Below are 20,052 nucleotides of genomic sequence, written 5' to 3'. Positions count from 1 at the left end.
TGAGCTTGGACTATTTATTTCAGTCAAATCTCTCTAAATATTCGAACCTGTTTATTGTGTTGACCATTAGGCTACACCACGGGAATAACTCATTCTTATACAGTGGACAACGCAAAAATATACACGCCTGCTATCACTGTCAATCACTGTGCGCATGAATCCTGTTTACACTAAGACTTCAGCCACAAAAATGGTCAGATTCGGGCCAAAACACAAAACTGTAAATTCATCAGGAGGGCCGACTAAATTAATTTAGTGGTGAATAGGATATTGAGTAATGTAGCCTTCCCATTGGCCAGAGCTCTCGCAGAGCGTCCAGACAGACTGGAGCCAACTAGTGTGACGCGCAGAGCCGCAGCACGGCCCAGGACTCCCACTGCAACACTTCACTGATCTGTGAAGTAAGTTGGTATTATCCATCTACACCTCAATGTAGCGAATAATTGACTGTAATGGGACCAAAAATTACAAGTATAAATCCCTGTTATTTGTCCTACACGTTATTCCGTAGTCTTTTTTTGTGTTACCAAACGGTAGACTTGTGCCACAGAATCTTCATTAGAGGGTTTTCTCATTTTTGACTTGAATGGCTGTTTGAAGACGACTGCTATCAGCGTTTATTAATATAAACTATGGAGTAATTTAGTGATCTTGAATCTAATTCATGTGTAAATGCCCAGTTGAGCGGAGGGATATCGCTCCGCCTCCCCCAGTCTTCTCTCTCTCAGGACCTGGGAACGGGACAGAGACAGAGGGGGAAAGACACAGAGAAAAAAGAAAATGAAAAAACCCACTAAACTCAGCTAGCCATCAAGCTAACTACTGCTAAAGGAATACGGACGAATCCAGCCTGCCTCAAGTCTCTCAAGGTACATGGTGTGAGATAGATCATATGGTTTCAATTGGTACAAAACTACTAGATTTTGAGTTAACTTGGGTGCTTTTCTAGAGGGGGTGGGGTGAGCAGGCTAACGCTAGCCAGAGAGCTAGCCTAGCTGCTAGCTAGAGAAGGGATAGAGAGCTAGCCTAGCTGCTAGCTAGAGAAGTGATAGAGAGCTAGCCTAGCTGCTAGCTAGAGAAGTGATAGAGAGCTAGCCTAGCTGCTAGCTAGAGAAGTGATAGAGAGCTAGCCTAGCTGCTAGCTAGAGAAGTGATAGAGAGCTAGCCTAGCTGCTAGCTAGAGAAGGGATAGAGAGCTAGCCTAGCTGCTAGCTAGAGAAGTGATAGAGAGCTAGCCTAGCTGCTAGCTAGAGAAGTGATAGAGAGCTAGCCTAGCTGCTAGCTAGAGAAGTGATAGAGAGCTAGCCTAGCTGCTAGCTAGAGAAGTGATAGAGAGCTAGCCTAGCTGCTAGCTAGAGAAGTGATAGAGAGCTAGCCTAGCTGCTAGCTAGAGAAGGGATAGAGAGCTAGCCTAGCTGCTAGCTAGAGAAGTGATAGAGAGCTAGCCTAGCTGCTAGCTAGAGAAGTGATAGAGAGCTAGCCTAGCTGCTAGCTAGAGAAGTGATAGAGAGCTAGCCTAGCTGCTAGCTAGAGAAGGGATAGAGAGCTAGCCTAGCTGCTAGCTAGAGAAGGGATAGAGAGCTAGCCTAGCTGCTAGCTAGAGAAGTGATAGAGAGCTAGCCTAGCTGCTAGCTAGAGAAGGGATAGAGAGCTAGCCTAGCTGCTAGCTAGAGAAGTGATAGAGAGCTAGCCTAGCTGCTAGCTAGAGAAGGGATAGAGAGCTAGCCTAGCTGCTAGCTAGAGAAGTGATAGAGAGCTAGCCTAGCTGCTAGCTAGAGAAGGGATAGAGAGCTAGCCTAGCTGCTAGCTAGAGAAGTGATAGAGAGCTAGCCTAGCTGCTAGCTAGAGAAGTGATAGAGAGCTAGCCTAGCTGCTAGCTAGAGAAGTGATAGAGAGCTAGCCTAGCTGCTAGCTAGAGAAGGGATAGAGAGCTAGCCTAGCTGCTAGCTAGAGAAGTGATAGAGAGCTAGCCTAGCTGCTAGCTAGAGAAGTGATAGAGAGCTAGCCTAGCTGCTAGCTAGAGAAGGGATAGAGAGCTAGCCTAGCTGCTAGCTAGAGAAGTGATAGAGAGCTAGCCTAGCTGCTAGCTAGAGAAGGGATAGAGAGCTAGCCTAGCTGCTAGCTAGAGAAGGGATAGGAAAAGTTTTCCTCTGGAATGGGGGAGTTAGCCAGCTAGCCAGACAAGCTACCATGGGGGGAAAGGGAGTACATTAATGCACTCTAATAACACTGTAAAGCCATTATTTCGAGTCTCTCAAAGTGTTTGCTAGCTTATTATAACATTAAATGGTTTGATTCGATATTCGAGTTGACTTGGCTAGCTGCTAGCTGCTAGCTCATTAGCATGTAGTGGGCAACTTTGTGCTAGTGTGAGCAGCTAGCCCCCGCTGTGTGTGTGTGTGTGTGTGTGTGTGTGTGTGTGTGTGTGTGTGTGTGTGTGTGTGTGTGTGTGTGTGTGTGTGTGTGTGTGTGTGTGTGTGTGTGTGTGTGTGTGTGTGTGTGTGTGTGTGTGTGTGTGTGTGGAGCCTATCCCATGCTTAGTCACTTGAATCTGCCATTGTCTGTTTAACCATTTCGACTGTATTCTACCATATCGTTAGAAACTGATTCCACGTGATCATGTCTCTGCCCGGGTATTGTGCTACTATGACCAAGCAAGGACAGATGGGGATGAGGGTTAGGGTTAGGGTTAGGGTTAACCTGATTCCACGTGATCATGTCTCTGCCCTGGTATTGTGCTACTACGACCAAGCAAGGACAGATGGGGATGAGGGTTAGGGTTAGGGTTAGGGTTAGGGTTAACCTGATTCCACCTGATCATTTCTCTGCCCGGGTATTGTGCTACTATGACCAAGCAAGGACGGATGGGGATGAGGCATCCGTATTGGTTGTTTTTTTTTAATGACAATTTGTATGTTTACACCTACTTCCTAACACACACACAATGGGTTTGGTTCCAATGCTTCTAGAAGTAGCCTAGGCTGTCTTTTTTGGTGGTAGAAGAGAGACATATCTGTGAACTCTACCCTAGGTGTGTGTGTGTGTGTGTGTGTGTGTGTGTGTGTGTGTGTGTGTGTGTGTGTGTGTGTGTGTTTGTGTGTGTGTTTGTCTGGCTGTCTTTCTGGGCGTTGGGTCAGTGGATTATCAGAGTCAGAATACATTTTCTACTATTGTTTCTATTATGCTGTTATCAGATGCATTACAGTTAGATAACTGTGAGGCCTGTTTTTAATATACAGCAACCCTCACTGCAACCACATCACTGCAACCACCTAACACAAGTTGATAACTCAGCTGGGGTAGGCCTACTTGTATCTTTAGATGGAGAACCCTGTGCTAAAACAGCTAAGGCCATGCACCGTAGCTATCCCTGAAGCATAGTAGCATTGTAGCATCCAGTGCTAGCCCCATGACGAGGCCTATCCTTTCTCCTGAGTTGGGCTGTTAGCTTAAATACTGTGTGGTAGGACATCGTGTAGCCGTGCCTTTTTTTGGCAAGGTTTCCATGTTGCTTTTTTTGTCCTATTTGTAACAATGAGGCTTGAAAAGCGGGCCGGCAGGGTGCGGGGCGGTGATGTCAGACAGCTGTGTGGTGTGAAGGAATGAGGGAGGAAAGGAGGACAAGGATGGAGAGAGAGAGAGGAAACACCACTCAGCACCCTCACATCCTCTCTGCTTTGGCTGCTGGCTTCACAAGTCCTCCAACAGCTGCTCCTGCTATCACAGACATGCCTGACTGACTGACTGACCATGACTGCCTGGTGGTGTGTGTTTTGTCCTGTCTGTCTGTCTTGGCGGTCTGTCTGTATCAGTGCTTGCGTTTGATCTGCCTGCTTCTGTGTGTGTGTGTGTGTGTGTGTGTGTGTGTGTGTGTGTGTGTGTGTGTGTGTGTGGTGTGTGCGTGCGCGCCAGCCTAACCAATATGTCCATCTTCCTGACTGTCAAGTGTTTTTCAGACAGCCTATGTGCCTGTTTCATTTTGTCTGTCTGGCTGCACCACCCCACCCTGAGAACTCACAAGAGAGGATAATATGCAGCACAGATGTGAAACCATATCCTTATAACTTCCTAGTGTGTTATAAATGAGCCCAATGCGATCTCCCAACAACCAGAAATATATAAGCATATTGACGTCAACGAGGGTCTTGCTGAACTAGAGCGGTTCTCTTCTCTGTGAAGATGAGAACGGTTACTTATAGCCTACAATTCTGATTTGTTTGCTAACAAGAGTGTTGTCTTTTTTTCTGTCTCTCCAGATTCCTTTCCACAACCACTGTGCTCTGGGTCTGGCTGTGCCCACCCCCCCCGGCATGGACTAAACACTGTCGGTGTGCAGGCGCGACTTATAGGAGAGACGGAGAGAGAAGCAGCTGATAGCAGACAGGTCCGGCGTTCTCCCTCAATCCCTGCCGCTCTCCGACTATCGACCGGGGTACCTAGCCGTACCGAGCTCCTAGCGTACCGAGGAGGGAGTCCTGATCTCAACCCGTCCCCCCTGTCTCCTGCTCCTTAGCTCCCCACCACCGCAGTTTAGCGGCTGGCCAGCCCCCCCCCCCCTCCCCGCCCCCCTCCCTCGGTGGTGGCGACCCTGCTACGTCCACCACGCTGCGGGGCCCTTCCTGAACACACGGCAGCTGCATCCTGCCTCCACTTCCTGTCCTTGGCCGTGTGAGGCTGAAGCCTCTCTACGACCCTCCCTCCCCCCTCCCCTCCCCACGCCCCCCTCCCCCCTCCACACATACACACACACACACACACACACACATGCTGAAACACACACCCTCCCTCCTGGTTGACTGTTGACCACACACACTCACACACCCTCCGGGTTGACCACACACACTCCCCCTGTTGACAGCGGACCAGGAGAGACTAGACCTCCCATAGGCCGCCAGGTGCATCCCCTTCCTGTCCGCCACCACCGCCATGACCACCATGTCCAGCCTGTTCTCCTTCACCAGCCCTGCCGTCAAGCGCCTGCTGGGCTGGAAGCAGGGCGACGAGGAGGAGAAGTGGGCGGAGAAGGCGGTGGACGCCCTGGTGAAGAAGCTGAAGAAGAAGAAGGGGGCCATGGAGGACCTGGAGAAGGCCCTGAGCAGCCCCGGGCAGCCCAGCAAGTGCGTGACCATCCCGCGCTCGCTGGACGGCCGGCTCCAGGTGTCCCACCGGAAGGGCTTGCCGCACGTCATCTACTGCCGCGTGTGGCGCTGGCCTGACCTGCAGTCCCACCACGAGCTCAAGCCCCTGGAGCTGTGCGAGTACCCCTTCGGCTCCAAGCAGAAGGAGGTCTGCATCAACCCCTACCACTACAAGCGGGTGGAGAGTCCAGGTAGGATAGCCAGAGAGTATATGAGGATGCAAGCGGTGTAGGGATGTTAACAGTTAATCGACTATCGATTAATTGCCGATAAGAATTTACCTGAGTAAGATTTGGTTACTCGATTAATTGCTTGTTAATGGAACAGAACTTTTTTTTTTTAAACGAACGTTATCAACGGGAGTTGCGTGAAAATGTATATCATGATTTATGGTCTGACTGCACATGAGGGCGCCACGCCACGTAGTGAAGGCTAATTGGGACGCTGGGAAATGTCAAGGACACAGTGGATGAAAGACACAAAAATGAAGCGACCAAAGCACAGTCGGGCGCGAGATGTTCTTATCAATTAACCGACTATTGTTTGTTAAGCTTAAGTTATCGATTAATTAAATTCCTTGAAATTTGCAACCCTAAAGTGTTGCCTTTGTTACATTACATTACAGTCATTTAGCAGACACTTTAATCCAAAGCGACTTACAATAATTGCATCTATCGTAGGTAGTCAGTGTACTACTACTCGCCAGAACTCACAAGTGCATCTCCTTTCTAAACAAGTGACTAAGAGCATAATGTAGTGCACTGCTAAAGCGAAAGTGCATGAGTAGCAAAATATAAATACAGCAGGTGCTTTAAAAAGGAGGATCCTGGTAGTACTTCTGCAAGAGATTAGTTTTGAGCCTGCGGCGAAAGATGGGCAGACTGCTGTCCTGACGTCAGTGGGCAGTTTATTCCACCACTGCGGGTCCAGGAAAGAGAAGAGCATATGAGGATACGAGTTATACCTTCCCCATCAGTGTACTGACATCGACTTGCTCGTTCAAAAGAAGACTGCAGTGCCTACCTACCATGAAAAGGCTATATGGCACAGCTAATATTTCTGCGAGGTTCCACACACACACTAAAATGAGCTGATGTTACCACCAGCTAGGTTCGAGTCCGGAAACTCCCAGTAAAAACGCGGCTGGTAGCTACTAGCCCGTCGGCGCTTAAGGCGCCTCAGCCGACTCTCCAAACGCATATCGCAGATCTTAAACAAGGCTTCCCGTCACACCCGCAGAGCTAGTCTATTGAATCTCCTCCATTACACTGAGAATGGATACCGGGGCCTTATTAGATCAACGGCCTCGGCGACGCCAGCGGGGATGTCGGGCGGGGAGTGGCAGCCCGATGCTGTATTGACGAAAGGCGAGGCGCGGCTGGCTCGTCCTTGACCTCTGCCGGCGCTGCGTCTCCGCTGCCACTGATGTGCGACGGCTAGCTGGTTGGCTGGATATTGACCAGTCCAAGGGCAGATGTATCACATGTCACACAGGGAGGTGGGGGGGGGGGCAGACATACACACATACCTCCGAAGGAGCTCGCAGGCAGCCCTGCTGTTGTTGTTGTTCTTGTGCGGTAACGGCCTCGGTGCGGATCGTATCGGCGCACGGTCAAGTCAAGGATATACTGTTCTCTATCGCGCTGACATGGCATTATGAGAACATGGACGGGGTATGATGACCTCTACTCTTAGATTGGCCGTATTATTGCGTACTTAGTTTGCCCTAGTCGCAGGCTTACTGTCGTCAGTATGCCCCGTGTACCCTATTAGGCTGTGTGTGCCTTACGTACGGTACCTTATCCATACAGTGTGTGGTGTATTTATTATGCACACTATTTCATGTGCTTCAGGTTATTCCCAACAGGCTGCAGTAACGTGTGTGTGTGGGCTTCTTTCCTCACAGGCTAATAACCCTTCCATCGTTCTCTCTCTCCCTCGTTTTTTCTCTCCCCTCTCTCCCAGTCCTCCCTCCAGTCCTGGTGCCGCGCCACAGCGAGTTCAACCCCCAGCACAGCCTGCTGGTCCAGTTCCGGAACCTCAGTCACAACGAGCCACACATGCCGCTCAACGCCACCTTCCCAGAATCCTTCACGCAGCACAGCGGCGGCGGAGGCTCCACCTTCCCCATCTCGCCCAGCTCGCCCTACCCGCCCTCGCCCGCCAGCAGCGGCACCTACCCCAACTCTCCCGCCAGCTCGGGCCCTTCCAGCCCCTTCCAGCTGCCAGGTAGCTGCCTGGGAGGGGTGGCACCATTTCATCATTCATGACCTTTATGATTGCTGGTAGCCACGCGAGCCGCTTATAGACTCCTCCTCTCCGACCCCCTGATGTTAACGGCCTCCAGGTAGATGTGTGCGAGACGCGGTAGCCGTGGTTGTGGATGCGGTCGTTATCTCGTCACAAGTACCTCAGCCACGTGGTCCTTGTTGAAATGCCAGTTGAGAGGTGTGTAGTTTTGTGCTTATTGAAATGCCAGATGAGAGGTCTGTAGTTTTGCGCTTGTTGAAATGCCAGTTGAGAGGTGTGTAGTTTTGCGCTTGTTGAAATGCCAGATGAGAGGTGTGTAGTTTTGTGCTTATTGAATTGCCAGATGAGAGGTGTGTAGTTTTGCGCTTGTTGAAATGCCAGTTGAGAGGTGTGTAGTTTTGCGCTTGTTGAAATGCCAGATGAGAGGTGTGTAGCAGGGACTTTCTTTCACTTTCCATTCACTTCTTTTAGTTGTCTGTCGGCAGTTTACTCTTCAATATTGTTTTAGAAAGAAGATGGTTTTTCTTGGCGTCACCAACCTGATCAAGCGAGCCCACAATCTATTTCACTCCGTAGGTCAGTCAGGCCATCCGCCCGTTGAGACTTATCTAATATGGGGCGGGTTTCACACAACGACTGGACCCACTTGATACGATGGCTAACCCACGTTTCATTGCCCTGATTGGCTGTCGTACTATCCAGTTGCATCCAGAGCCGTTTTGCTCTGCGACCGTTGATCGAACGCCTCTTGGCCGTCGAAAATAAACGCACGATTTCCAGACCCATCACATGTTTCCAGACCCATCACATGTTTCCAGACCCATCACATGTTTCCAGATCCATCACATGTTTGCCATTTGGGTCATGCGAAGCCAGCCTAGACGGTTTTGCTCCAGACCACCTCTTCACCTGTAGTCACCCTCTTACAGACACGCCCGTTTGGGTCTCTGGATTTGGATTTGTTCTAGAATATAGCCTAGCGGTACCAGGAAGCCGTTTTGATGCGTTCTCTATCAGAATCTGATTAAATGATGACATTGATGGGGTCCATTCCCAGCAGGTTGCTGGCAGGGGACAATGTAAATGCCAGCTAAGCAGCTTGCACCCAAATCCAGGGCGACGGACCGATCCACCCACCCACTCCCCTGTGATGGATATCCCTGTGTGTGTGTGTGTGTGTGTGTGTGTGTGTGTGTGTGAGAGTGTGTGTGTGTGTGTGTGTGTGTGTGTGTGTGTGTGTGTGTGTGTGTGTGTGTGTTTGAGAGAGAGTGTGTGTGTGAGAGTGTGTGTGAGACATGAGTCATGCCAACCAACAGCTGGGCACAGGCCAGAGTCCTCTCTATTCTGCTAAGGCCCAAATCTGCTGATGCACACAGGCTGCACACATCCACACAGGCTGCACACATCCACACAGGCTGCACACATCCACAAAGGCGGCGCACATCCACACAGGCTGCACACATCCACACAGGCTGCGCACAGGCTGCGCACATCCACACAGGCTGCGCACATCCACACAGGCTGCACACATCCACACAGGCTGCCAGCCAGGCATAAGGAAGCTAATTTAGTTCATTAGATCCCCCAAAGCATAATCTGAGTCGCAGCGATTTTGGACGTGTGAAACATTTGCTAGGTGGCCATGGTTACCGAGAGTCGTCAGTCAGTTGTCTTGTTGAAGGTGGTTCTGTAATCCAACTCTGCCGGCCCGTCTGGAGGGTTGTCCTGCTGTGAAGGATGTGTGAAATCAGACACTGTTTCCAGGGACAGATCTTGTGATGGTGGTTTGACTCAAGGTGTGTGTGTTTGTGTGTGAGTGTGTGTGTTTCCATTTGTCATCGGCAGCAGCTGGTCTCCACTTCTAACTGTTCTTTTGTGTGTGTGTGCGTGCGTGTGTGCGTGTGTGTGTGTGCGTGCGTGCGTGCGTGTGTGTGTGTGTCCCCAGCGGACACCCCCCCTCCGGCCTACAGACCCCCTGATGAGCAGATTGGTCAGGACTCTCAGTCCATGGAGACCAGCAGCAGCAGCGTGGTGCCTCAGAACATGCCCAGAGGAGGTGGGCCCCTCGACACCCCCACCCCCCCAACACACACACACAACGCATCAGCCGCGTTCCACTTGTATCAGAAACATTGGATTTTCCGAGTTCGACGTCAAAATCGTCCATCGAATACGTCACCTGAACTCAGGGGAGAATATCAACCCCGACCTCGTCGACGTCAGCTGCTGACGGCACAACTATCCACTATGCACTGTTTATTTTCACTTGTCTTTTGTGATTGATCTGTGGCAATTCAGTCCGGTAGAGTTTTGCTTATTGAAGCCGTGTTCAGACCGGCGGCGGAGGCGCTGGGAGAGGCAGACAGATTCCTCTCGGCGCCACGCTAACCGGGTGGAACGTTCAGAGCGGAGGTCCTCGACTGCCTCGCGCTCTGCGTCCATAGTTTCGCCGTCTGGTCTATTTTTCTTCTCTTTTTTTTTTTCCCCCCCACAGCGCTTTGCGGCGCGTCCGCAGCCAGTGTGAACCCGGCGTAACCCAGTGGTTTTCCCTCCTCCCCTTCTTCCCTCCCTCCCTCCCTCCCTCCTACTTTCTCTCTCCCCCCCACTCTCCATCCCTCCCTCCTACTTTCTCCCCCCACTCTCCATCCATCCCTCCCTCCTACTCCCCCCACTCTCCATCCCTCCCTCCCTCCTACTTTCTCCCCCACTCTCCATCCATCCCTCCCTCCTCCTACCCCCCCCCCTCCATCCATCCCTCCCTCGTACTCCCCCCCCCTCTCCATCCCTCCCTCCCTCCTACTTTCTCCCCCACTCTCCATCCATCCCTCCCTCCTACCCCCCCCCCCCCCACTCTCCATCCCTCCCTCCTACTTTCTCTCCCCCCCACTCTCCCTCTCTCCCTCCCTCCCCCTCCAGATGTGCAGCCTGTGGAGTACGAGGAGCCCAGCCACTGGTGCTCCATCGTCTACTATGAGCTGAACAACCGCGTGGGCGAGGCCTACCACGCCTCCTCCACCAGCGTGCTGGTGGACGGCTTCACCGACCCCTCCAACAACAAGAACCGCTTCTGCCTGGGCCTGCTGTCCAACGTCAACCGCAACTCCACCATCGAGAACACGCGCAGGCACATCGGCAAAGGTAGGGCACGGAAGGAGGGAGGGACGAACGTGGGAATTAACGTTGAAGGTTAAAGGTCACTGGATGGATGGGATTCAACAAAGGATGTTGGGTGTGTGGGTTAATGAGGGGATGCAAAGTGAATCAGAATCAGAATTTATTTTGCCAGGTAGCTTTTTATACATACTAGGAATTTGTTTTGGTCAGTTGGTGCATAACACTAATGGATAGACAACAATAGATGGCGTGCAAGGACTAGACAGGACAGTGCAAAGACACTGAATTAAACAACTAAACTACACAAAACAAGGCGCACCAACTCACCAAGGCTGCCAACAGCGGCGCCATCTTGGAGTCACAAGCGAAGGCAATTCATGAATGGGGAAAAATTCAAAGGAGGTATGAGTCCGCTGAAGTGTGCTTGTCCCCCCCCCCCCCCTCCCGACCCAGGGGTCCACCTGTACTACGTGGGCGGGGAGGTCTACGCCGAGTGCCTGAGCGATACCAGCATCTTCGTCCAGAGCCGCAACTGCAACTACCACCACGGCTTCCACCCCACCACCGTCTGCAAGATCCCCAGCGGCTGCAGCCTGAAGATCTTCAACAACCAGGAGTTCGCCCAGCTGCTGGCCCAGTCCGTCAACCACGGCTTCGAGGCCGTCTACGAGCTCACCAAGATGTGCACCATCCGCATGAGCTTCGTCAAGGTAAGGGAGGAGCCGACTTGATTGGAAACCACCCCTTGCGTTTTGGTCACTGCTGTCGGATATTCAGGGAAGCACGCCATTCAAATCAAATCAAACTTTATTTGTATTGCACATTTCATACACAGAGGCAACACAATGCACTTTCCAGAGAGCAATGGGAGGTTGGGCATAGGTCCCACCCCTACATATTCCAGAGGGAAGCAAAAAAAAACAGTTCCACTCGGGGGCCAGCAGGGCTGGAAATTAACTTTTTGACCTACTAGCCAAGTGGCTAGTAGATGAAATAAGTAGCTCGCCAGCCAGATTTTTTTCTAGCCAAAGTAATAAGTTGCTTTACTATTGTATTTTGATACCGGCGTCGTTGTGGCGCCAATTTTCATTCAACTTCCTTGACTTCGTCTTCGGTTTCGGCGGAGGAGCCGGGGGCGTGCAGCCATTCCTCCCTGGGCTCCTTCCTGCTCCTCACTCAGTCTCTGACTCACGTTAACGGTAACTTCATCAGGGCGGCGTGTTGGACCTTTGGTCTTTTTGTCTGGTGGTTGCACCCCGGCTATGAACCTCCACATATTTACGCAATGTTCACTTCTCTCGTTGTTTAATCCGATTTCGCATGTGATGTGATATTATCTGAGTGATTGAGCGCGCAGTTTGATGACTAACATTATGCACGCAACAAACCAATGGGCACAGGGCACAAAGAAATGATGCGCGACAACAACAAAAAAACACTTGATTTAGAAATGGCACAACAGTATTTGGAATCTAAAATTTTCTAACTAGCCAAGTGGCGAGAAAATCTGTCTCGCCATAGAGAAATTTAGCTCGCAAATGGCGACTGGCGACTTAATTTCCAACCCTGGGGGCCAGAAAAGTGAGCTAGAAATATTCTTCCCTGACCTCTCTCAACGAGACGATAGAGCAAGCTCCTTAATACGATTTAGATTGCTAAGAGGTCGTAACTGACCGAATTCACAATCGTTTCACTTGGTTTGATAGAGCAGCCCCTGTCCTGAATGTTGGTAGTCACGTGATGCCAGACTTTGGAGATCTCCTCCTCCTCCGAAGGTCTGGGGACATCCCGTTGAAAACCACTAGAATATTTTAGCTACAAAATCTGGACAAATGTCTTTGTCTCTAGTTGGGTGCCCACTAGAAACTGAGCAACTGACCACGAGAGGCAGTGGGTTACATGGGATTTTACAACAGCTATGGGGCGTTGCCTAAAACCCCCGTACATGTGGTAAAATCCCCTGTAACCCACTGCCTCGAGTGGTCAATTGCTTTTCTACAACGGTTACTACATATCTATATTCACAAAAAACACACAATGGTAACATTCAATCATTTATTTACCAATCATTCTTATCATTTTAGTATTTACATAATCTTCCGCGATAGGCTATAGTTCTGAATTAAATGGTTGCCAGGCAACATAAATAAATAAATTGGTATGGTAAATAAATGATTGAATGTTACTACTGTGTGTTTTTTGTGAATATATATGTAGTAACCGTTGTAGAAAAGCAATTGACCACTCGAGGCAGTGGGTTACACAGGATTTTACCACAGCTACAGGGGTTTTAACAACGCCCCGTAGCTGTGGTAAAATCCTGTGTAACCCACTGCCTCGAGTGGTCAATTGCTTAATTTTACAACGGCTGCTAGCCAATCAGAATCAAGTATCCAAACTCTCCGTTGTAGAATAGAAAGTTTATTAGCCATGCATAACAAGTACGGGTATAGGTACATTAGAATTCTTGTAATCACTTGTCCTTAAAGTATCTTATCAGTGCTAATCCGTGCCTCAATCCAGTCAGAGGTTACTCGGCTAAACATTGAAAGGTTTCCAAACTGGCAATGTACTATACGTAGTCTGGCAGTCTACTGATCCCATCCGATCGTGGATGACTATCCATCTCCAAGATGTAGCTAGTGCAGTTAAATCATGTTAAAGTATAGAGTTTTGTTTAAGGTTGGTCAGGTGTTAATGTTGGTGGTGATGTAGTGTTTGTGATGTCCATGGTGTCTTCCTCCCTCTAACCTGCAGGGCTGGGGAGCTGAGTACCACAGGCAGGACGTGACTAGCACTCCCTGCTGGATAGAAGTGCATCTGCACGGCCCGCTCCAGTGGCTGGACAAGGTGCTGACACAGATGGGCTCTCCCCTCAACCCCATCTCCTCAGTGTCCTAATGCTGGCTCTCACACCGGGCAGGGCAAGGGGGTGGTGGGGGGGGGGTCTTTTACCATTTGTTTTTTTTAACCGTTACTTTTCTTATCTTTATTTTGCAATATCCTATGAAATAAAGGAGGTCTTAAAAGGCTGAACTGTTTACACATGGGCTGCAGAAGGGATATTGAACCCTAGAGCGGCAGGATTATGTTGTGAAAAAAAAAAACTAAAACTGAGGCTGAACCTTGCGGAGAGAATCAAAGGAGCAGCCTGGAATGGACACACTACTGCTGACAGTAACTACTGGCTTCTGCGTTGAACGAGAGTAGGACTGGAAAGCATGTACCTGAAAATGTTCAGATTTTGCATTAAAAATGTTATGTTTTTGAACAATTTTATCATTCTGTATGTTTTAGCTTTTTTTCTTTGAAAGAAACAATAATTGTATATCACTACTCAACCTTGTCAGTTAAACCGTTTTCAATTTTGCTGAACTTTTTTTTCCCCCTTCATATGTTGTTGTCTAATGACAGATATTTACGACTGAGGTATAGATGCCATTACATGTTTACCCTTAGAACCAGATCTCATAACACGTTTCCTTTTTATGGTTTCTAATGGTAGAAACAACACTTGAGTTACTGCCTTTAAATAAAGTATGTCTAACTGATATCTTTGACATGGGAGAGAAATTACTGAATGCTTCCAACAGCTGATAAGCTAAAGGAATATTATGAATGTCAACACTTAACATAGAAGTTAACATCAAAATGTGTGTTCAAGTGGCCGTGTATATACTACTACTATTCACTGTATTAACAATGTTGTGCACTCCTGGATCTTTTTATGGAGGACGGTAAGTTTCTGTGTAGGGTATCATGTTAATATACAGTCATTCAATCTACTACATCACTAGCACAAGGAAATAACACGCAGGTTATTAATAACTTTCCGTTTTGCCTATTTAATGAGCTATAGTCTTTGGAATCAACCAGCAGCCTAATTTGAATATAATCTAGAAAACTGGTGGAGCCAGATTTATTTGACACTGTATGACATGAATGGCATTGATTATGGTGTTTGAATGGTGACACTTTGCGATCGTTACGTCTGCAGTCATATGATTGGCGGAGAAGACAATTTGCCAGGTTTTCATTGGTGGAATAATTTTCCTTGACAGCTATTGGTCCGCGTTGGCGTTACTGATTGGATACACGATCTGCTGGACGGTTAAACAATAGCAGACTAGCAGAAGTCCTGTGCTGCATGTTATCATGCACTAATGACATCCTTATTTGTTGTCGGGATGATAATAGTTATTGAATCCCAAATATAACTGTCGCATATGTAAATTATATATTCAAAATGTGTTTTTAGACAAAACATGTTGGACTATCATTACCGTCGCGGTGCGCAATGACCCATACGGCCACCGTACTATGGCTTAGGCTTCTGTAAACAGAAGTCTGCTTGTGTCATGCTGCTAACTCGCTATAGCTAATAAAGCGTCAAAAAGTAAAAAGTAGGTATGCAAGGCAAGGCAAGTTTATTTATATAGCACATTTCAGCCACAGGGCAATTCAAGGTGCTTTACATGATACATTAAAAGCATTAAAACAAAAAGCAAGACATAATAGACATTTAAAACAAAAGGAAAGCAACAAACTAGGTGATCAAGGTGCTTTCTATCCATTACATAATAAGGAAGAACAAAAAATATATGTTAAAATAATCTCCCATCATTGATGTGTCTGTCCCCGGATATGAGGTGGCCGAGCCCAGGATAAACACGTATGATCCAGACGGGCTTCAGCAGGGAGGTGGAGGAGCAGCTAGCCAGCCAGCCTATTATCCTGTAATACCAATCTCAACGGTGGAACATGGAGTAATACATGCGTGTAACAGGTAGCTAACAGAGGGAGCAGAAATATTTCGTAAAATAGTTTATAGGACGAAGAGAAAAGCAAGTGGAAGAGACAGAGCGAGTCGGTAAGTTTCGCAGTGCAGTGACGTCACAGCTGCTAGCTAGCTAGGCTAACACTTAGCTCACCTAGCTAGTCTAGTAACTAACTGACCAGGGTGAGAACATAACTGATCACTAACGGGTTTCCATTCTGCTTCTGACTTGACTAGTCACAGCAACTATCACATCAAACCCCAAACAAGCTAATGCAATGTCTGGCTAGCTAGCAATATAGCTAGCAAGCTAACATGAGCTTTGCTGTGATAGTGAGCTAGGTACCTAAGTGGGGGGGCTGGCTAGTGGTTTGGGACTAGCCTATGGTTTGGGACTAGCCTAGTGGTTTGGGACTAGCCTAGTGGTTTGGGACTAGCCTATGTAGGTACCTCACTGGGGGGGCTGGCTAGTGGTTTGGGACTAGCCTATGGTTTGGGACTAGCCTAGTGGTTTGGGACTAGCCTAGTGGTTTGGGACTAGCCTAGTGGTTTGGGACTAGCCTATGTAGGTACCTCACTGGGGGGGCTGGCTAGTGGTTTGGGACTAGCCTGGGGGGGCTGGCTAGTGGTTTGGGACTAGCCTATGCTAACTCATGTAAGCTTGCTAGGACTGACATGACTGACACGTCTAGTAGTGTCCTGGCTTTGAGTCAAACGGGGAATCCGAGGAATGTCACATTTCAGGTCAACATGGATGCTAGTCCTGTCCCTGCCCTGTGGGTCTATTAACCAAATATTTGTTAGTACTTGTTGCACTCAGCATATTTTCAAGAGCTTTTTCAACTGTTTCTACTGTTAACATATTGATGTTAGATTTGAGTTCCTGATATGTCCCTATGCTCCACTCTGTGCTCAACAGGCTGTACCTGATCATCATGGTCCGAGCAGCCCTAGTGACTGCTACCAGCCTGGTGCTGACTGGAGCAGTGGTTGCCCACGCCTATCTACTCAAACACCAGTTCTACCCCACGGTGGTGTATCTCACCAAGAGTAGCCCCAGTATGGCAGTGAGTAAACACACACACACACACACACACACACACACACACACACACACGTGTCTCTAACACCGAGTTCTTCTGTCCGGTGTCAGGTGCTGTACATCCAGGCGTTTGTGTTGGTGTTCCTGTTGGGAAAGTTTATGAGGAAAGTCTTCTTTGGACAGCTGAGAGCAGCTGAAATGGAGGTCAGAGCCAAATCTCACCGTTTTTTTTACTCATATGTTTTCCTCCAGATGGAAGGGTGTTGTTCAAAAACTGGCATTTGTCCCTAAGACAGGTTACTTTTGGGATAGATGCAGATTTGATGGATCATTTATTAACAAAAGTGCATCTTCCTTTTTCATACTGACCACAGCTAAAACTGATTGACCCACATCGTATCCTGTTGCCAGCAGAAGCAATATTGCTCTGCAATATTAGGCAATATTGCCTCACCTTTATAATGTTTATCCCAATCTGTCCTTTCCACTCCACACTCCTAGTGTGTGAGGTGAACGTGCTTATAGACATTTCTGGTAGAGGTTGACCGATTAATTGGTTTTGCAGATTAATCAGCGCCGATAGGATGTTTTTAAAACGACTGTTATTGGCTGAAGTGGGCTCCCATAGTGGCCGATGGCTACACAGCCTCTGCCTATATTAAATATATATATATATATATAACCATATTCAAACCATGTAGGCCTGACCCACCAAATCACTCTTCAGGATGTTCCGTTATACTTTTTATATACTTTTCATCTATTTAAAAATGGTTTGGCTATTAACTATATTGATTTAATTGACAAGGATCTGGACCACAGCCATCCAGCAACTGACTAAAAGGAGTAGGCTACTTCATTTGAACTTGATTGAAGACAAAAATAAAGAGGGGAGATATTAACTAGATCTGGATATAGCCTTCTACTCTTGGGTGTGAAGAAGACATTCTTAGAGATTCTCCTCAGCAACACACAATCATTGAGGAAATTAATAGTGAAGGAAAATGTTCTGCACTGTTGGACATGTAGCCCTAGCACGTGACAGAGGGCAGGTGTGTGCAGGTAGGAGAGGCTTAAACGCCTGAGGCAAGAAACATGACAGGTAGGCCTGATCCCTCTGAGTTTTCATTACTCTTTGCTTTTTAGCCTATTTTGAGTTTGATGATCCAGATTTATTTATTTTGGTATTTAATTGATTTGACAGGGGCAATTTTTTTGTTGCTATCATCCGATTAATCGTCTGTCAGCTTTTTCCTGCTCCAAACTGTCGTTATGATATCGGCCTTAAAAAATCCACTATCGGTCGACCTCTACTTTATGGAGAGGGCATATGTTGTTGCTACTGTAGTCTAAAGTTTATGGTCTGTTCTTCCCTGTCCCCTACACTCCAGCACCTGATTGAGCGCTCCTGGTATGCAGTGACAGAGACATGCTTGGCATTCACAGTGTTCAGAGACGACTTCTCGCCGCGCTTCGTAGCCCTCTTCACCCTGCTGCTCTTCCTCAAGTGCTTCCACTGGTTGGCGGAGGACAGGGTGGACTTTGTGAGTGACAGTGGAGTAGATCAGCTTGACTTGTGTACTGGGAGGAGCCCTACCCCTCCAGGGTGCTGGGAAAGATATGTCAAACTAAAATAACTGAGATTGAAATCGAGAAACCTGAATGGAAGCTATTTTTGTCTTTCTGATCAGGCCTTATGTACCCTTTTAACCTTTTTAGATGGAAAGGAGTCCAAATATATCCTGGGTCTTCCACTTCAGGGTCTTATGTGAGTATGGCTTATCGAAAACACGACCATGACATTTAAAGAGCTGCAAATGGAGAGTAACAGCACATCAGTGTAGCTCATTGGTTAGGGAGTTGATCCTTTGATAACAGAGAATAGCGGTATCTGTATCGCTGGTCTTCTACAGGAGAGTCTGGGAAAACAATGCTGGTAATGTGTTATAGAGAGAGGGAAGTGGTAGGATTTTTTTTTTGTCATTGGAACTTGGCCAATTACAGGACCGCAAGGACATGCCTTTAATTGTTGGCATCTTTATTTTTCCCCACACGCCACACCGTACCTGAGCTGTTCTATATTCCCCCTAAAAGTAGACGCTAACTGGCTAGCTAGGCGCTAATTGGCAATATCAATGCTATGGCCAACACTGAAGGAACTGGATCAACAAACCTGGGTAAATTCTGTCCAGCTCCATCAGACCTTTTATTTATTGAACCTTTATTTAAAGGTGTGTGCATGGCAGTGGGGACCACGAACATTGATTTAGCAGGGGCGAGATTCAAAAAGGGGGGAGGGCAGAGGGAGGGATTTTTGCTGGTGTGGATCGTTACGTGGGCGTCGCTGTATAGAAGATTGAGATGAGCCAATGGCTGCGAGGCGGGATACTCCGGCGCCGCCCACGTAGGCTGTTTTCGTGGCGCTGCTTTCCCACGCTGTCCTCTAGAGGCTTCCGGGGAGCAGGATCATGCAGAACCGATACGTTTCAGTACAGAGCCGTTAGCTAAACCAAGCTGTATGCAAATACGCAAGGCTTCACCTGGTGCCACGGCTGGGCAGAAACGCTGCCAACAGAGCATGATGAAACTACAGTTAGACCTCGGATAATTCTTCATGTCTGCACGAATATAAGAAAACTGAAAAAGAAAAAAAAAAGTTCAACATTATTCAAGTTCAGTTTAATTTGTCTTTATGCATGAAATGCAAATTAAATGGTAAATGGACTGCACTTATATAGCGCTTTACAATGGCCTCTCATTCATCCATTCACACACATTCACACGCCAATGGCGGCAGCTGCCATGCAAGGTGCCAGCCTGCTCATTGGGAGCAATTTGGAGTTCAGTGTCTTGCCTAAGGACACTTCGACATGTCGTCAGGAGGAGCTGGGATTCGAACCGCCGACCCTACAATCATTGGACAACCCGCTCTAGCACTGGGCCACAGCCGCCCCACTCAAATACTCACAGCAGGCACCCATGCTAAACAAGCCTGTCAACATGGATACATACGTGCATTATAGAAAATAGCAGGAGTAGACAGGAAATGACTGTTGACTTGCTTCCCTTCCATCTGACGTGTCTCTCATCCCCGCACAGCTCTCATGGTGCTGCTGGCGGTCCTGGACTTCCTGTTCGTCAACCATGCCTGCCACAGCATCATCACGCGCGGGGCCTCAGTCCAGCTGGTCTTTGGATTCGAGGTGTGTCGGCCATTTAACTTGACTACCTGAAGCACTGCGCCAAGGCCCATTTGAAAACTCTTTGACAACACTTGTCATTCCGTTCCTCGGGCCTCTACGATGGAAGTCACTCGTGTGATGAAACTATACGTAGAAGTGTGGATTGGTGGATTCGAGATGCATTATTTTAGTGTTTATGCAAACAAAAACTGCATAGTTAATTTTATTAGTGGTTTTCATATACAACTTGGTGAAATGATGTGTGTGTAAAATTTCAGCACATTTTATAATACTGCGGTAATGCTGATAACTGTGATCATTTTGGTCACTATAATCGTGATATGAAATGTTCATAACGTTACATCTCTAATTCAGTCATTGACATTAGAGCTTATTAATGTACTTCGAGGAAGGAAAGAGCAAAGGAAGCAGTTTCACTTCAACCCAGCACTTCTCATGTTAACACTCTCTCTCTCTCTCTCCCTCTCTTTCTCTCTCTCTCTCTCTCTCTTTCTCTCTCTCACTCTCTTGCTTTCTCTCTCTCTTCCT

The 20,052-nt window shown here is 48.0% G+C and overlaps 2 protein-coding genes across 4 annotated transcripts in view; both read left to right on the top strand.

Moving 5' to 3' along the window:
- Positions 1–733: 733 nt before the first annotated feature.
- Positions 734–13,465, top strand: smad5 (SMAD family member 5). The gene is made up of 7 exons (XM_084448914.1): positions 734–869; positions 4,257–5,329; positions 7,104–7,367; positions 9,334–9,444; positions 10,305–10,526; positions 10,956–11,212; positions 13,260–13,465. The coding sequence occupies exons 2-7, from the start codon at positions 4,927–4,929 to the stop codon at positions 13,401–13,403; spliced, it is 1,401 nt and encodes a 466-aa protein (XP_084305040.1). The 5' UTR covers positions 734–869; positions 4,257–4,926; the 3' UTR covers positions 13,404–13,465.
- A 1,739-nt stretch (positions 13,466–15,204) lies between these two features.
- syvn1 (synovial apoptosis inhibitor 1, synoviolin) overlaps positions 15,205–20,052 on the top strand; it is a 13,351-nt gene continuing 8,503 nt past the window's right edge. For 2 of the 3 annotated variants that reach the window (XM_084449287.1, XM_084449285.1), the window contains exons 1-6: positions 15,205–15,372; positions 16,199–16,346; positions 16,433–16,525; positions 17,713–17,865; positions 18,041–18,089; positions 19,421–19,524. In XM_084449287.1, the coding sequence (XP_084305413.1) occupies positions 16,215–16,346; positions 16,433–16,525; positions 17,713–17,865; positions 18,041–18,089; positions 19,421–19,524 (531 nt within the window). In that variant the 5' untranslated portion in view covers positions 15,205–15,372; positions 16,199–16,214. The remainder of the gene's footprint in view (positions 15,373–16,198; positions 16,347–16,432; positions 16,526–17,712; positions 17,866–18,040; positions 18,090–19,420; positions 19,525–20,052) is intronic. The other variant, XM_084449286.1, reaches the window with a different exon arrangement.

This window comes from Borostomias antarcticus (assembly GCF_949987555.1).
Source record: "Borostomias antarcticus genome assembly, chromosome: 14".
NCBI lineage: Eukaryota > Metazoa > Chordata > Actinopteri > Stomiiformes > Stomiidae > Borostomias > Borostomias antarcticus.
The sequence above is the reverse complement of the archived record's forward strand: the minus strand, read 5'-3'. Positions and strand labels throughout refer to the sequence as shown.